General features: G+C 38.2%; 1 protein-coding gene across 1 annotated transcript in view; it reads left to right on the top strand.

Annotated features, from left to right (window-relative positions):
- The window catches only part of suco (SUN domain containing ossification factor), a 42337-nt gene that overhangs the window by 16782 nt on the left and 8906 nt on the right, over positions 1-16649 (top strand). The window contains exons 2-16 of the mRNA XM_085347098.1: positions 2101-2215; positions 3996-4097; positions 5197-5516; positions 6293-6433; positions 6789-6975; positions 9116-9227; positions 9639-9766; positions 10017-10084; positions 10194-10301; positions 11727-11832; positions 13212-13232; positions 13468-13523; positions 14550-14641; positions 14908-14973; positions 16101-16184. Coding sequence (XP_085203224.1) covers positions 2101-2215; positions 3996-4097; positions 5197-5516; positions 6293-6433; positions 6789-6975; positions 9116-9227; positions 9639-9766; positions 10017-10084; positions 10194-10301; positions 11727-11832; positions 13212-13232; positions 13468-13523; positions 14550-14641; positions 14908-14973; positions 16101-16184 — 1706 coding nt within the window. The remainder of the gene's footprint in view (positions 1-2100; positions 2216-3995; positions 4098-5196; positions 5517-6292; positions 6434-6788; positions 6976-9115; positions 9228-9638; positions 9767-10016; positions 10085-10193; positions 10302-11726; positions 11833-13211; positions 13233-13467; positions 13524-14549; positions 14642-14907; positions 14974-16100; positions 16185-16649) is intronic.

The raw sequence follows: 16649 nt of genomic DNA on the forward strand, positions 1-16649 counted from the left end.
ACTCTGCCCAACTCTGCTCAGATCTGCTGATTGTGTTTTTGCTGCATCAAGTGTTTGTGTACACTTGATGAATGCTGTTACTGATAAATCAGCAAAAAGCATATATCGCCTGATGATATCGGGCCTGCCACCAAAGACATTAGACCTCAGTTTCTCTAATATCTGAAAGAGAAACAATCTAATTTAACCATCCCTTTAAGCCAGCTTCTTATTGCCTGACCTTCCTAAACAGAAGGTTTGGTGAATGTCTGTGCCCGAGATGATTATATTAGAGGGGTCAAAGCTTTCAAAAGATGTTCTTCTCATGTTTTTTGTTTTGTTTTGGTTTTTTTTTTTGGTCTTGTCTATTTAGTCTCTTCAAACATAGAATATATGGATGGCAGGGCTCTCTGAGTGACAGGACACTGACTTGCACAGATGCTTGTCTGTCAGTGATTGCGTATGTTGCTCACTGTGCATCTCCTTACTCCTGACAGCCAGGCTGACAGAGCGCTCACATGATTGTCCATGTGCTTCGCTCTCTCCTGACATTTGAGCACTCAAGGCTAACTGTTTCAGCCTGAGGATCACATTAGAGTAGAGTTGTGTCTTTCTGTCTGTCTGTGCAACAGTTACTGATGGGTGTTTTTTATGCTTCAGGTTTGAGCTTTGTATGCTTACTTTCATAAGTGCACATGAGCTCTAGTTTAAATGAGCAGGCAGTTTCCATATTGTGGTTTCTTACATTGGAAGCTTTGACACGGTTTGTTGATTTTTCACCGACGTGAACTAAATTATTTAATCAGTTTAAGTTTTCTGTTTTGCTTCCCAAATGTGTGAGTTCTTTCTTTAAAGCTAAAGCCATTCAGTTTAACTAAATCTATAAGCCAAATGAATGGCTCAAAGTCTGTATGCTGACTAACTTGTTCACCCTGTTATAATATCAACTAACTGACAGATGGCTTAAGTTAACTTGTTAACACAGTTGAGACCTACCTCTTGTTTCATTTTGCTTTTCATTTCTACTCCACTAATATAGTAATAACTGAGAAACAGTTGTGCCTATCTTTCCCGCCTCCCTGCCTTGTTTCTTTGTTCGGTCTCTTGCTTTGTTTGCCTTTTATTAGCTCTGGTCTTGTGGTTTCATAACCTTTCCATCCTTGTTTGATCTCCTTTTTATTAACTTACTGTTGAAGTTGACATTCATTTGATATAAGGTTAACGTGCCCCCCCCACCACCACTCGCACGCGCACACACACACCCCACCCCAGTAATTTTTGAGATTATGTGAGTTTGAACACGCTGCAGGTTGGTGGAAGTTGGTGAACATAACCGCGAGTCATGGGAATCTCAATATCTCACAAAATGCTCATTTCACCTGAAGTATGAAACTTGTGTAATTTAAAAAAACAAAACAAAAACCACAATAGTGTGTGTCTTTGCAACTTTGTCAATTCAGTAAAAGTACTTTTATTCTCCTCACAGTCGGTGATTTAATGCGACACCATTAAGAGCTACGAATTAGCGAAATTTTCAGAACAGCTGGTGTAGAACACCTGCGTGTTTAAATTGATAGGCATTAGTAGTTTGACAACAAGATACATGAAGAAGCAGTGCAGAAAGTGCTCAGGCTACACTTTTTTTTTTCACTTGACTTTCAGATGGCTAAAAGAATTACAGCAATATCCTAAGCCAAATTTGAATCAAAGAAAATAGTTTGCCTTGAGCAGCTTATAAGAATACACATGACAAAAGGAATTTGGTTTACCCTGTTTTGTTCATGCAATTCTGTTCCTGTCTGTCTCTCCTTGTAACTTAATGTGGACTCCTTCCTTTGGTTTTAGCCCTTGTTTTGAATCTCTACTTTTGCTCTCCTGTACTCGAAGCTTTCTTTGTTCTCCTATAGTCAGTGCTTTAATTAACTGTGTGAGTGGCTCTTTCCCCCAAGGCTACTTAGGCTAGCCTAAGTATTTCTATAGTAATCCTTGTTTTGTTTGTTTGTTTGTTTGTTTGTTTGTTTGTTTGTTTGTTTTTTAAATGTGTGTGTGTGTGTGTGTGTGTGTGTGTGTATATAAAGGCTTATAAATGTTCTAACAAATCTTCTCTTGTTTGTCTTTCAGGTACCCTAGTCAACATGTCTATTGTTCAGAGCAGAGCTTGTCTGGCTCAGGTCAGCCTCGACAGGAGAAAGATCCTGATGGCCTCGAGCAGGAGCAGGACTCCATGCAAAACAAGGTGTGTAGAAGTTCTGGCCTTTTCATGTATCTCAGCTTTTGACTGTAACAGATTACAATTTGGAGACCTGTATAATCGTTCTTAATGTGAAAAACAGAAACTGTCATCTTAACACCAAGTTCTACCTGTGGGAGTTGGGTCATGAACTTTAGTGACCCAGTAAACGTTGACGAAAAATGGGCTGGTGTGTTTGCTAAGTTGGCACCTATTGATCCAGTTTTGCGCTCCAAGGCCCTTCTTTTTTGGCTAAGGTTCTTGTTATTTCAGTGACCTGCTGTTCTGAGTAGGAAAGTCTTCAATTAGCAGTGTTTAAATGGAGTACACCTTTAAGTGCTTAAGTGCTTAAAAACTCACTGATATCCTGGAGACCAATATGTTGGTCCGTCAGAAGTGGATCACTGTCTGCCCAACTAAAATTCCTGTTTTACAAATAAGGTTAGGGAGCATTTTCGAAGTATCCCTCCAGCAATTAATAATTATATATATTTTTGGGTAGGATCATATCAGACACTCTGAGCTTTTATTGCCTATTTTCTTTATCTTCTTCCTGTGATCTGATGGCTCACAAGTGCTGTATTTCAATTAATACTTTGCCAGTGTTGCGATGTTTATAATAGCCTAAAGATACCCAGCTAGCTGTTGAGTGGCAGATAAATGTGTCAACTAGTGTAAAACCCTCCAAAATCTTTCTAGTATTTACTTTTTTCTTCTTTACATCAATCACAACCCATCTTTATACATCAACTAGGTAACTATAGCTTACCAATACCTTCTAACATCTGGAAGAATGGCTCAGCTGATCACTTTAATGGAGTTTAGTGAATCTGGGCTGTTTTTAAACATGAATGGTACCTCTGAACATCTTTGCTTAAGGCAAACAAAAGAGTATTTGGATCTGAAAATGGCTAATTACATCAGACTTAACAAGCACAAAGAGAACCAGAAGACTTTATCTGGGAACACATTAAAAAATAGCTTCCTGAGACTATCCAAAGTGTAGTCAGTGGCTATCCAGGCCAAGACTTCCTGTTCCATCTGCCACCATCAAATGTTGATAAGATTAATAAAATGACAATCTGAGTAGTTGGCAGACAATAATCGATGGTTATGACACTGCATTTTGGAGAGAAAAAAATAGACAAAAAGTGGAACCAAATCCAGGTAAATGGTTACTCACAAAGCTGAGTAACCAGCCCAGTTACACGCAGTCAGAACCTGGTCTGCTCTGCAGAATCAGTCATAGAGGTTGATGTGATTTAGGTTAGGACCTGCCCTATGGGTTCAAAGCGCTACATGTTTTCTCAGGCTTTCATGGCTAAATATTGTCTAAACTGAAAGTAGTTCATACAAAGTGTGTCAATGTCATTGCAGCCATTCGAAGTAGGACGAGGAAAATTGTAGATCGCCTCACTTTTAAAAACATTTGAAATGCTTCTCTGTATTCATGTGTCAGTGAGTATCAGAAATGAATGATAATTTGGGGAAGTGAATGAGTTTTGGTATGCATTTGTGGGCACAGAAGAAAAAGAATCATTGTTTGAGGTCCAACAACAAACAGCTCTGCCAGCAGCCCTGGCAGTCAGTCATTAGCCTTATAATGTTGCCTTTGTCCATCGACAAAAGGCTTTTTCACATCAGCAGGTGGAAAGACCTTTTGCTTTTGACATTTTTACATACAAAAAAACTAATTTTTAGAATAAAACTCAATCTAGTAACAATGCCAGTAATGTCATTAACTTGTATTTCTTATCCTGTGTTCTTATTATTCATTTTCTCCTAGGTGGTGGAAGAGTGGAAGACACACGCATCATACGATATGGGGCTAGAAACCGAGAGAGCAGCACGAGAGAAACTACAAAAACAGAGCATACACCATGAAGAGGTAAAAAGACACATCAGTTATTGGAAGTTTTCCAGAGTATCGCTCAAAAAGTTAAGTTACAGTGAACAGGATACTAAGGCAGGCTTTTTAAAAAAAAAAAAAAAAAAAAAAAAAGTGTCAATATAAAAAGGGAAATTGAGGTTGTAAATACCTTAAAGGTGGAGTGTGAGGCAGAGCTCAGCTTTTAAGTGTGCACCATAAACTCTTAAAAGTATATTATGTATGTGGGACACAAACACATGAACTGGAAAAGGAAAATGATAAATAATGTTGATCTTAATCTGATGGCACTGATCTAGGTGAGCAGTTAAATTGCATCAGAAATAGGGCTGTGCGATATGACCAAAACCTCATATCCCGATATAATACATCTATCGTCCGATAACTATATAAATCACAAAAATTTAACATTTTCTGTAAATTCTGTGAATCTCGGGCAGCTCGACTTGCGTGAAGTGTTTCCAGCTGGGCGTCATGTAGCTGGAGTCAAGTGTTTTAACCGATGCATGAAACTATATATGTATTTTTTTTAGACATAAGTTGTAAAGGCAGCCATTTTCTTTGAGTATTTATTACACGACGTGCTGCGGGGAAGAGCATGTTCTAACGTTTGAGTCTAAGGTTTATTTATTTATTTATTTATTTATTTATTTATTTATTTATTTATTTATTTTAGCACCTGACTGCTATTTTTTGCTTCTCATCCGTAGATACTCTTTCACGTGATTCAGTTTATTTTGAAAAGTCTCAACAGGATCTTGAGCTTTATTGTGAAGGGTTTATGTGGAAAATAAACAAGCGGACAGCGATGGTTTTACCGTCGTTGTTGCTAACGACAACGCATTAAAAACAGGCGCTTGTCCGTCTGAAGTGTGGTTATATTAAATATAAGAGAAAGAGAGAACTTTAAGAAATAAATATAACCACTACGGTGACTATCAAAACGATGAAAAAATATTGCCGTAAACGTTTATTTTGCGACACCACGAAACAAACGATAGCGTAAAATGAAACTGTAGATGTTTTTATATCGTCATCCGATATATGTCGTTATGTCGAACAGCCCTAATCAGAAATGTACTTTTTCTTCTGTTACCAGACTGTGAAGCCACAAGAAGCTGGAGAGGAAGAGACAAAGCTAGACCCAGAGTCGGATACTGTACCTGTTGCCCCTGAGCCAGAACCTACCCCAGATCCCCAGGCTGACTTGGGCCTGCAGATTCACACACAGGACCACGACCATGATGCCCCAGTGCTCGCCACTCCAGAACCAGTTCCAGCACAGGGCCAAGTGACCACAGATACCCCAGCAGAGACTTCAAGTGAACCAATTCCCAATCTAGACTCAAACCCAGACACATCCCCCGATGAAGCTGAAAACAAACCTACCTCACAGAGTGCTGGGCTGACCCACACAGGGTAAGCTCAGATTCACTTCATCAAGCCAATGATCTGGTGTCTTTCAAGAGAAGTTGGCTATAACCACAAAACTGAAATTGGAGAACTGAATTTCTAACCCTACATCGCTAAAAAAAAAAAAACATAGAACATGTTGTTCTTCTTAAGGTTAAAGCCAATTTCACGACAGTCCAGGTCTAACGTAATCCGTTTCAGTGCCACTATTGTCATGTCAGACATTGCAAATGTGTTTTGGTATTTTTGTTTGACTTATGTTTCCCTCAGTTGCTTTTTCTTCACAATTATTTACGCAAAGTGACTCATCACACACTAGAAGATGAGTCTAAAGAAGATCTGACCCCATGGATGTTTCAGTTATTTTTCATGGAGCATTGTGCTGGAGCAAGGGACTGTTTATTTATTTTCTAATGGTTTTTGTAATGGAAGTTTAAAAAAAATAAAGAGAATCATCCCTATGGACCTGGAACTTTGACCCAGATTAGTCTAAATATCTCCTACAACAACAACATGTCCTTCCCATGGTATCTTCTGTATTCAGAACTGGGGCATTTCAATCAGCATTTCAAGTCCTAATCAGCTAGCCACCAGCAGCAGCCAACCACTCTGCCCCCCTCTTCCTTTTCTCTCCCTCCCGCTCTCATGCCTCTGTGTCATTTATCTCCTCCCCATTGTCCCCATCCCGCCCTCTCCCCCACCCTACCCTCCACCCTACCCTCCTGTCTACCTTCCCCAGTGTAAGGAGGTGTGGTAAACGCCATGTCCTTTCTTTCCCTCAGTGCAGTGCGGGTTGCCAGTGCAGGAGATGAATTCCCAGTAGACAGCTTTGTCTTTGCTGAGCACTCTGATTCACAGTGCGGGGTCATTCCCCCCGAACTGGCAACCTGTGAAAGCTCCCCTTTTGGCAGCCCTCTCCTCAGGTGAGTTTCTAACCACCAGAAGCCAATCAAAGCACAGAGACTGATAATGAAGGTACAAGCTACACCTCTCTGCTGTGCCCAACCGTCGACCGCTGGCCTTGCTCTCTACTTAATGTTGCTTTTTTTTTTTTTTCTTTTAAAATTTCCCTTCTTTGTTTTGCCTGCTCCAACCAAGGATTTAAAAAAACAAAAACAAAAAACGTCAAATTCAATTTTGTTATTATTTTTTTTAACTCACATATTTGACATAGCCTTAAACTTATATTTATTCCATGCCCTTCTGTTCCTTTATTCTTCCCCTGTCCATTTCTTTCTGTTCCCTCTACTCCACATTGGTCCCCTCTCTGTGATGTAGCATGGATGAGGCTGTCACAGAGGACCAGCAGACAGATCAGAGGCACAGCTCTGGTCCTGAAACAGAAATTCAGTCGACTCCAGGCCTAGTGGACCAGGAACAAGAGCAGCGTGAGGTGCTCGAAGATGGGCTGTCTGTTTTGGAACAAGTGGGCAACACCTCACACCACCAACACAAAAAACAGCAGGTTAGAGGCTTTGTGGTGTTTGGGAATTGTTATTTCTGTTGTGAAAGAAGCAAATCGCATGTAGCATATGGCTTGAGGCATTACAAAACTGCTGGTATCATGATGGAAAATTTGACAGTTGGACACGTGGTGGGAGAAAAAACTTAGACCAAGGTACAGTCAACGTCCTTATTTCAGGTGAGATGTTCCTGAAATATGATCTGAGGGAGAAGATTATTTTGGAACAACTGCAACGACATGAGCACTGAGCTTGGATATAATAAGATCGGTGGCCTGAGGCTGAGTAAGTCCACCTGTCCGCACAGACTGCAAAACTTTCCGAAACCTGCCGTCTAGGTGGCCATGAACATTATAAATATTCAGCATGCACATCTGTTCTAGCAAAGGGCAACATTTGAATGTTTCAGTTTGAAAATGTTGAGTCAGCCTGCTGTCAGTTGCTTTTTCATGGTTGAAGGACGATTGTATCTGGGGAAAGTATTTAGTTTCGGAGGACGGGAGGGCTTGTGTTCATAGTGTATTTGTACCTCATTTTGCTGATTTGGAGCTGAGATCTGATGACTAATCTGTATGTGGCTGGCAATGACTCTTGTTGGGCTGTTAGGGTGTTTTACATAAGAGGCTGTCTGAGTTGTGGATTTTCAGAATCAGGCTGTCTTGTGAGGCTCAAAGGGGCACTTACATAATCCATCAAAATATTAATCACAGCTCAGTGCATCTCAGTGCTTCAGTCACCACGGGCTAGCTTTACTACCACGAATAGAGGATGGGCATCTTTTAGTTGTTCTACCACATGCTATGCTTTTATAATAAGGTACTTGCTTAGTGAGTCACTGATGCCAACTAACCTTGTTTTGGAAATGATCACACAGGAATTAACGATATTAAAGAAGTGGTTTGATATAAATAAATTATCATTGAATCTCGATAAAACCAAATTTATGTTGTTTGGAAACCAAAAGAAAAACATCGAAGTAGAAATATGTGTTGACAATGTATATTTAGAAAGAGTAAATGAAATAAAATTTCTTGGGGTGATCATTGACCACAAGCTCTGTTGGAAGCCACACATTACTTATGTTCGGGGGAAATTGGCACGGGGCATTGCCGTCCTGGGAAAAGCAAAGCATATGTTGGATCAGAAAGCACTGCACATTTTATACTGTGCTTTACTACTGCCATATATGAGCTACTGTGTAGAGGTCTGGGGAAACACATACAAAAGTAACACACAAACAATAACTATAATACAGAAAAGGGCCATTAGATTAATAAATAATGTAGGGTACAGGGACCATACAAATGCACTCTTTGTCAAAATGCAAGCTATTAAATTCCAAGACTTGGTGAAGCTTAAAACAGTGCAAATAATGTATAAAGTCAGAAATAAATTGCTTCCCAAAGAAATCTGTAAATTGTTCATAGAAAGAGAAGGTGGGTATAACTTAAGAGGGAAATGGAATTTAAAAATACAAAGTGCTAGAACAACTTTAAGAACTATGTCAATCTCAATTGCAGGAGTTAAATTATGGAACAGTCTAACAGAAGAAATAAAAGACAGTCAAAACATAAAACAGTTTAAAGTAAAATATAAAAACCTAATTTTAAATAAGTATAAGAATGAAGAAAACGGGGTTAACCCAGGACGGTAATGTTGCTGGAAATGGTGTTGCGGTTCTTTTTTGGTTGTTTTTTTGTTTTGTTTTGGTTTGTTGTTTTTCCATAACTTGTGTATCTGCAAATATACACATTCTGTATTTTTCATATGAAAGAAACTATACTGTGGTGGGGCTTGCTAATTTCTTGTTTTTGATTTATGTATGTTTTGTTTTACTTCATATGTTTATATGTTTCATATGTTGTTTGTTTAATTTAAGACAAAAAAAAATTAAATGAATGAGAGGTAAAACTTGAGGGGGTAGGGACAAATAAGTAAATACTTCAGCCTACTCCTTTTCAAACAAATAATGGAATGATATTTTGTAATGATTGTGAAGGCACATGTTTGAAATGTTTGAAATAAAAATGAACTGAACTGAACTGAACAGAAATTCAAGGTTCACTTCTTCCACCATGTAAATATTTTTGCATATTTTTTGGTGTCTGATATTTACATTCTGGATATGTGTGTATGTTTCAGACAGCGGAAACAAACGCTCCCAGGGAGACTGATCCCTCTGTGCCCAGCAAAGAGGACATCCCTACCTTTGATGAATGGAAGAAGCAAGTCATGGAGGTGGAAAAGGAGAAAAGTATGTGGATTTATTGTACAGACACGAGACAGCTCGTACAGGGATGACTAGAGACACGTCACATGAACAACTAAGTTCTTGTTTAAGTTTGGGTTCAGGCACCTCAAAAATAGCTTGCTGATGTTAATCTTGACTGTGACACAACATGTTTATGCCATTGCTTCTGTAAAGAAGACTACTTACTACCCGTTTGTATGCTGCGTCTTTTCTCGGTTGCATCCTTCCTTATGTTCTGTTCCTGTATAGCTTCCTTCTTTTTTTTCCCTTCCTTTTCACGCTATGCACACTGTGTGCAGCAGTCAGTGGAGCATGTGTTTATGCATGTTGTGCAATATGTCTATTCTTTGCGGTTTGGCACCACTCATTTTCAAGGCTCTCGAAAAGACCTAATGTAGTGCTTTCTCTGTCCAGGTCAGTCTCTCCATACCTCAACCAGCAGCAGCCCCCATCCAACAAAGAAGGTCCAGAAAAACTTCAAGAATAACTACGCTTCTGTAGAGTGTGGAGCCAAGATACTCTCTGCCAACAGTGAGGCCAAGGTTAGTCGCACATCACGCTCTGCCGCCTACACACAAACGCGAATCCTCACGTAATGCTGTCATTATGTGTCAACAGATGTGTCAAATGACTTTATACTTGTTCGCTTAGCATTTAAGCTGAGACCAGACATCTAAGCACGCATGAAACAATTTTTGTCACATTTTGACTGCAATTGTATAAGGAAACAAGCAAGATTAACAATGTTGGGGTGATGGTAGGATTTTAATTCAACTTTTTTTCTTCTTTCAGAGCACGTCTGCTATTCTCATGGAGAATATGGACTTATACATGCTGAATCCATGCAGCAACAAAATTTGGTGGGTCCCACAATAATGGTGGGGTTTAACTGAGCCCAATTTTTAGCTTTAAAAGTTTTATAATAATTATTATTTTTTTTTTTTGTTTTTTTTTTTTGCTTCTCTACAGGTTTGTGATAGAACTCTGTGAGCCTATTCAAGTGAAGCAGTTGGACATTGCAAACTTTGAGCTTTTCTCATCTACACCCAAAGACTTTCTAGTTTCCATCAGTGACAGGTATTCACTTGTTTTTTTTTTTGTTTGTTTGTTTTTTTTTGTCCTTTTAAGCTAGTGTGCAATTGAAAAACTACACTCAGCATGCTGTCAGACAGTTATAGCAGACAAAGCTCTGTAAGCCCCATGCCACACCATTTACTTCCCCTGTTCATAACGGCATGTTCATGCATCGATTTTTAAAAATTTTTTTTTTTTTTTTATCTCATTTCGTTATCTTAACCATGATATTTGTAGTATTTGCATTGACAAGCAGTGAAAAATAGTAACCACAAAGCTTCATATGTTCTTTTAAATTACTGACATAATACTTTTGTCCACACTGGGATTCTGTTAGGACTAACATTCATTTAAAGCCCCCCCTTTAATACCACAAACTCAGTTATGTAATGTTGCTTATTGCTACGTCAGTATGACTATCAACAGATCTTTTTACTGTCAGTTTTGCTGACAGCCATGCGCCTCAGGTGTAGGGGGAAAAAACTGAAACAAACAGGCACCATGCCAAAAACGAAATTATGTACCGCTGCAGCAAGGTTCAAGCCGTCCCACAAACACGCATCTCACAAGCTGCGTAGCTGCACTAACCTGCTCAAATGATTTGCATAGGCCTTGCATCTACATTTCTAGTGTTGTATAGAAAGTAGTATATTTTCAGTTCATTTCCACATGAAATTAAAAGTCAGTATATGAGCGAAGGAAGAGGAAAGCTCAATGTGTCACTAAAAAATATTAAAAACCAAATTTTTATTATTTATTTATTTTTAGCTAAGGACATACATAGTGGTTACCAACTTAAGCATATAGAGACCTTTCATGTTTCCCATTTCCAAACTTGCACTGTGGCTAAATAAAGTTTCACAATAGTTTTGCATAATTTTTTTTTTGTTATTTTTTGCTCATAATAGATTAATATTAAATGTTTTTTGTTTGTTGTTTTTTTTTTTTTTTAATCAAGTACTTTTCTTTCTATCATCACTGGCTGGATCATATTCAGTTCCTCCTAGAAGAAGTCAGTTGTATTTATATATACCACCAGTTCACAACAGTTGCCTTACAGCTCTTTATATTGTAAGGTAAAGGTCCTACAATATTAGCAAGAAACTGACAAGTTTCCACCATAACCCATTTAGAGATGAGGGGAAAGCCAGTACTCTATAATTAAAGCAGTTTCTTAACCAGTTTTGCATTCATTTTTGTCCCCTAGTATTATCACCTCTAAATTTAGTGCAGTCAGGGCTTGTGTTGTCTTTGTTAAAGATTTATATCTAGCGCTGTCTTGCTCCATAATGCCGATAATTGCCACTCTTAGACATGGCATGAATATAATGACATTTGTATCCACCCTGTGAGGTCATGCCAGATGACATGTTACAAAATCGATCTTCCTCACATTCACATCGTACGTTTCCCCTCTCTCTGTTGCAGATATCCTACCAACAAGTGGGTAAAGCTGGGAACTTTCCATGCTCGCGATGAACGGATAGTCCAGAGCTTCCCACTAGATGAACAGCTTTATGCTAAATATGTGAAGGTACTCCTGTTTACTTGCAGATAGAATAATAACATATCATAAAGTATACATAAAATGTCCCCATTTTCAGTGGTATATTAGAAATCTTAGACATGGATATACACACATACTGACATGGTTATATACAGAAGTTAAAGGTGTAGGTCCAGGGAGTGTCTTGTGACTTAATAGAAAGTTACTGATGACATCAGGGCAGTCATCTTTTGAATAGCTAAATTATGGTGACTGTGAGGGCGTAACTGTTTACATGTGAGAATTGCATAGTAGAGGAACTCGACGACTGTTTTGATTGTATTTAACATGTGAGCGTCACGACTGGCCGTCTTGGACTGTGTGGATTGTACTTACATCACGCTAGAGTTTATATTAAGCCGTGATCCTTTTTCAGGGCGCTTACAGTAGTTTCCACTAAAATGAATTTAAATTTCAGATGGTTAAACATTAGGTTTGCCACTGAATGTTAAGGAAAACTAAACAGACAAGAAGCATTAAAATAATTTTTGTCCCTACGCTCATGGTTCAGATTCCTAAATGCTCCCATATCTGGGATTCTGTCTCCATCCGTAAGTCAAACCAGATGTGCCTCATTTCTGCTTAAATTGCAGCGTAACAAACAAAGCAAGGTGTTCATCGATGGATATCACTTTATTATCATTTTTTTCTTTTTTGTCATACACATAGCCTCCTAAGGAAATTTGTTGTCCATTGTATTTATGAAATCTGCTTCTTTCTGATTAAGTGTGTTAAAGGTTGGCTATGTAGTTATGTCTGTGAGCTTTCACACAACAGCCCATTATTATCTATAAAAATGGGTTTGAAAGTGTGATCTAAATCGGTGCTCTTCTAAACGGTCTCTTTCCTTACAATCACTTTTGCCAATAAATATTCAGTGTAGACTTGTTAAGCAGGTGATTAATACTTGGATAATTATCCTTTTTTATGTAACTCGTGGGTGTTTTGTGTAGGAGCTTACTGTTGATTCACATCTATTCTGAACCAGTTTTGTTTCTATTACATAAACTTGTTTTTTGTTTTTTTTTTAGATTTCAGCTTCATCTATTTTTAGTTTCTACTTCCTGAGCATCTTATTCTTTTTTTTTTTCTTCTTTTTTTAATGAGTAGTGAGCCTGTAAGTCTGTCTGTCTTTCCCTCAGTCTTGCTTGTGTCTTTCTTGCAGCTTATTAGAAACATCTGTTTAGTGTCTTGCCTGTGTTCTGTTGCAGAATGGTGATCTTGCATATATCAGCTGTGTGTTTGTCGTAGAAGAGAGCTGAACCGTACACAGATTCTTGACTTCCTTGTAGCTTGAATCAGCTCTTACTGATTTCTTTTTCTTGTTTTATTTCTCTCTCCTTCTCTTTGTCTTCTTCTCGCATCAGATGTTCATCAAGTACATAAAGGTTAGCACTCTTCTCTTTCTGTCAGAGGTTATAATGGGCTGAAATAAGAACACTTTTATTTTTTGTATACTCAAATGGGCGAGTAGAGTTTCATCTTTAATGCATGTGGATAATAAACAAGTAAAACATGCACAAACTGTCAAAGCTTGGCAGTTCTACTAATTTGGTGGGTTGTGGGTTCATGGAGTTGTGCATATTTTTATACTGTTTAATAGCTTAACTATTGTACCTGCAGGTTGAACTTCTCTCTCATTTCGGATCTGAACACTTCTGTCCCCTCAGTCTTATCAGGTAAGTTAAAGAATTTCCTTTATCTTTCTAGACCTTTCTCTAATCTTATCAACCCATGGGTGGCTGTAGCTCATCTACTAATTGGGAGGTTGGTGGTTCGATCCCTAGCTGCTTCCTGGCTCTGCATGGCAGCTATCCTTGGGCAGGATGCTAACCACAACTGTTTTACAATGCGTTTATATAGAAAAAGCATAGGAAAAAGTGCTTGTGCGATTGGGTAAATTATGCAAATTGTAAGAAGCACTATTTAATAAAACCAAATAAAAGTTAATATTTTCTAACAGTTATGCCATTCCTTTTTTTTTTTTTTTTTTTTTTTTTTTTTTGAAGAAGAAGAAGAAGAACAGTCTTATCGTCTTGTCTTGTTCCAGTTTACTTAATTAGATCTTGAAAGTTTCTGGAATCTGTCTTTTAAAACACAACCGCCTTTATCATAAGCAGTGTTGACAAACAAACACTTTGATTTTATTACATCAATGCAAATTGTTATCCAGGCAGCTGTAATTACAGGAGCGCCGCTATATCATGAAAGGTCTGTTATGATTAGATTTTGTTGTTTACTTATTAGGCACCACCTTAATAGTTGTTGTTGTTGTTGTTGTTTTAGATTAAATTCTGAATGTTGTAACACAGCTAAAATGCCTTTTCTTGCACAGTGAGTCTGATGATGAGGGTTCCTTAAGAATGTCCACTTTAAAGACCTTAACTGCACAATCACAATAAGGGGGAAAAAAGGAATTAAAAAAAAAAAGAAACAAAAAAAAAAGATTGTTTTGGTGTTTTTTTTTAAGTTAATTTCCCTCAGATGGTACTTCTTATATACAGTCATCACTTGTGCGTCCATATCCAACACATTGTTCAGTTTCCGTGAGTTTTTATCTTTTATCTCAAAATGTGCTCAACTGGCATTGTTTTCTTAGAGCTGCATCAAAAAATTCCACTGCCTCCGCTGTGTGGTAATTTCAACTCTTGACCTTTTCTGTAGGTCTGTTTGTGTAACGTATTGTTTTTTTTTGTGTTGTGTAGGGTGTTTGGTACCAGCATGGTGGAGGAGTATGAGGAGATAGCAGATTCTCAGTACCCCTCAGAGAGACTTGAGTATTTGGATGAGGACTATGGTAAGATGTTGACGTCGATTTCAAATGCACAAATTTCAAATTTGTATGTAAAAGACCAGAAATGGATGTGTTAACATTAAATGAATTCATACTGTACTTTCATCATTGTGCAAACCAGTGCCACAAATCTATAGGTTATACCAGGCTCAAAAAGCCAAAATACATTATTCTTCAAAGTAGTTACCAAATACATTACTTCGATTTCTTGCCTTTGTTTTCCAATTAATATGATTTTATTTTAACTGCTACCACGTGTTTCTCTTCAGACTATCCTCCTGGCTACCAACCAACAGAAGACAAGGCCTCCAAAAACCTGCTTGGTTCAGCAACCAGTATGTACACATACACACGTTCTTATAAATGCAGTCGTGAAAAATAGATTTTCACAGAACTTTATGCAGTTGAGCTGGTTCACTAGCTTGTTTGAACCACTTTTAGTGGCAATAACTTGAAGATCAGTGTCTCACATCTTTAAGGGGGAATTCTTCATGTTGGCGCAGCCCTCATGAGGTCCCTTCACACCATTTCAGTCAGATTGAGGTCTGGACTTGGCACCATTGTTGCACCCTGATTCTTTTTTTTAATATTTGCTGCTGTGCTCTGTATCTTATATTCCTGTAACGTAACCCAGTTTGGGCCGAGCTTTTGCTGTTGGTCAGATGGCTTCAGCACAAAAGCGGACAGCCCTACCTGATCGAATTTAAAAAAGGAATAAGAAAATGTGTCAACTGTCATGAAAAATGTTAATGAAAATGTTTCGTTACATGTCATCAAACTGCAGCTACAGTAATCTGGTGTTTCCATCCTATGTTAAAGAAGAACTATTTTATGATTTGTGCAAGTTTGGCTTTTATACTGTTGTATCCAGTCATAGTGCACACAGTTTTTTCAATTATCTCAGACCTCATACAGTTGTTGGTACAGCAGCCAACTTTATGGCCTGTTGGGTATGAACTCATTCACATACTGTTCAACTTGAAGTATTTTAACCCACTTGGTATCCTGCGTACACACTGTGGGCTTTTTGAGTTGCATAAATTTTGCTGCTTGGCTTTATTTATTTATTTATTTTTTCCGGAAACCACACACACATGCACAAATACACTGGTGCCCTTCTGTCTCCTGAGTTAGCGAAGGAGGGGAACGGTGCACCCCTGAAAATGTACCGTGCACACAAGTCTCAGAGCTCTAACCATAAACCATAAAAGGGCTTCAGAGTGGATGGACCCTGGAGGAAAGGCTTAAAATAAAACTCATGACAGTAAATCCAGGGGACATAATATAGAAGGAGAATACAGTCATCAGAGAGAATGGTTAAGAAAATAAAGCAAAAACATATGGCACAATATGTGGTTTGGCTTTGATGTGTTTGGCCTGAAGCTGCTGTCAGTCAGAAATCTCATGTCATGGAAAATAAATGCATTGCGTGGATGTTCTTCTTCTTTGTTTTTGTTTTTAGATGCCATTCTAAACATGGTAAACAACATTGCTGCTAATGTGCTGGGAGGAAAGCCAGAGCTGGAGACTGGAGCAGAAACGGGAGGTACTGATTTCTCAGAGGCCACTTTTTAGACCTTTTTTAAAAGTTTACTTTTCTGGTTTTTTTTTTTTTTTTTTTTTTGGGGGGGGTATTTTTCTACCATCACATTTTCACATGCAACACTTGAACAGTACACCATACACAAGTCAACATTTTCAGCCATCTTACATTCATCAGAGTATCTTAGACTTATTTATATTGCTTCATTTTTAATTTTCTTAAAAAAATAACCTCAAAATAAATCCATTCATACTGATTTTGGGGTTAGCCCAAATGGGCGCTGAAGTAACTTATATTTGCACTGCTCTAAGCATAAGTGTAAGGCAAAGTATAAACACATCCATGCACATGTGTAACATAAGCTAAAATTTGTTTGGCTTCCCATTCAACTGCCAATAAAGAGCTGATAAACTCAAGTTTCCTGTTTTATAGACATCACATTTAGGTGATCTGTTACTGTCTCTTTAA

The sequence above is a fragment of the Diplotaxodon limnothrissa genome, linkage group LG23, assembly GCF_057381915.1.
Source record: "Diplotaxodon limnothrissa isolate DT_005_m linkage group LG23, D_limnothrissa_male_GT1.1, whole genome shotgun sequence".
NCBI classification, from domain to species: domain Eukaryota; kingdom Metazoa; phylum Chordata; class Actinopteri; order Cichliformes; family Cichlidae; genus Diplotaxodon; species Diplotaxodon limnothrissa.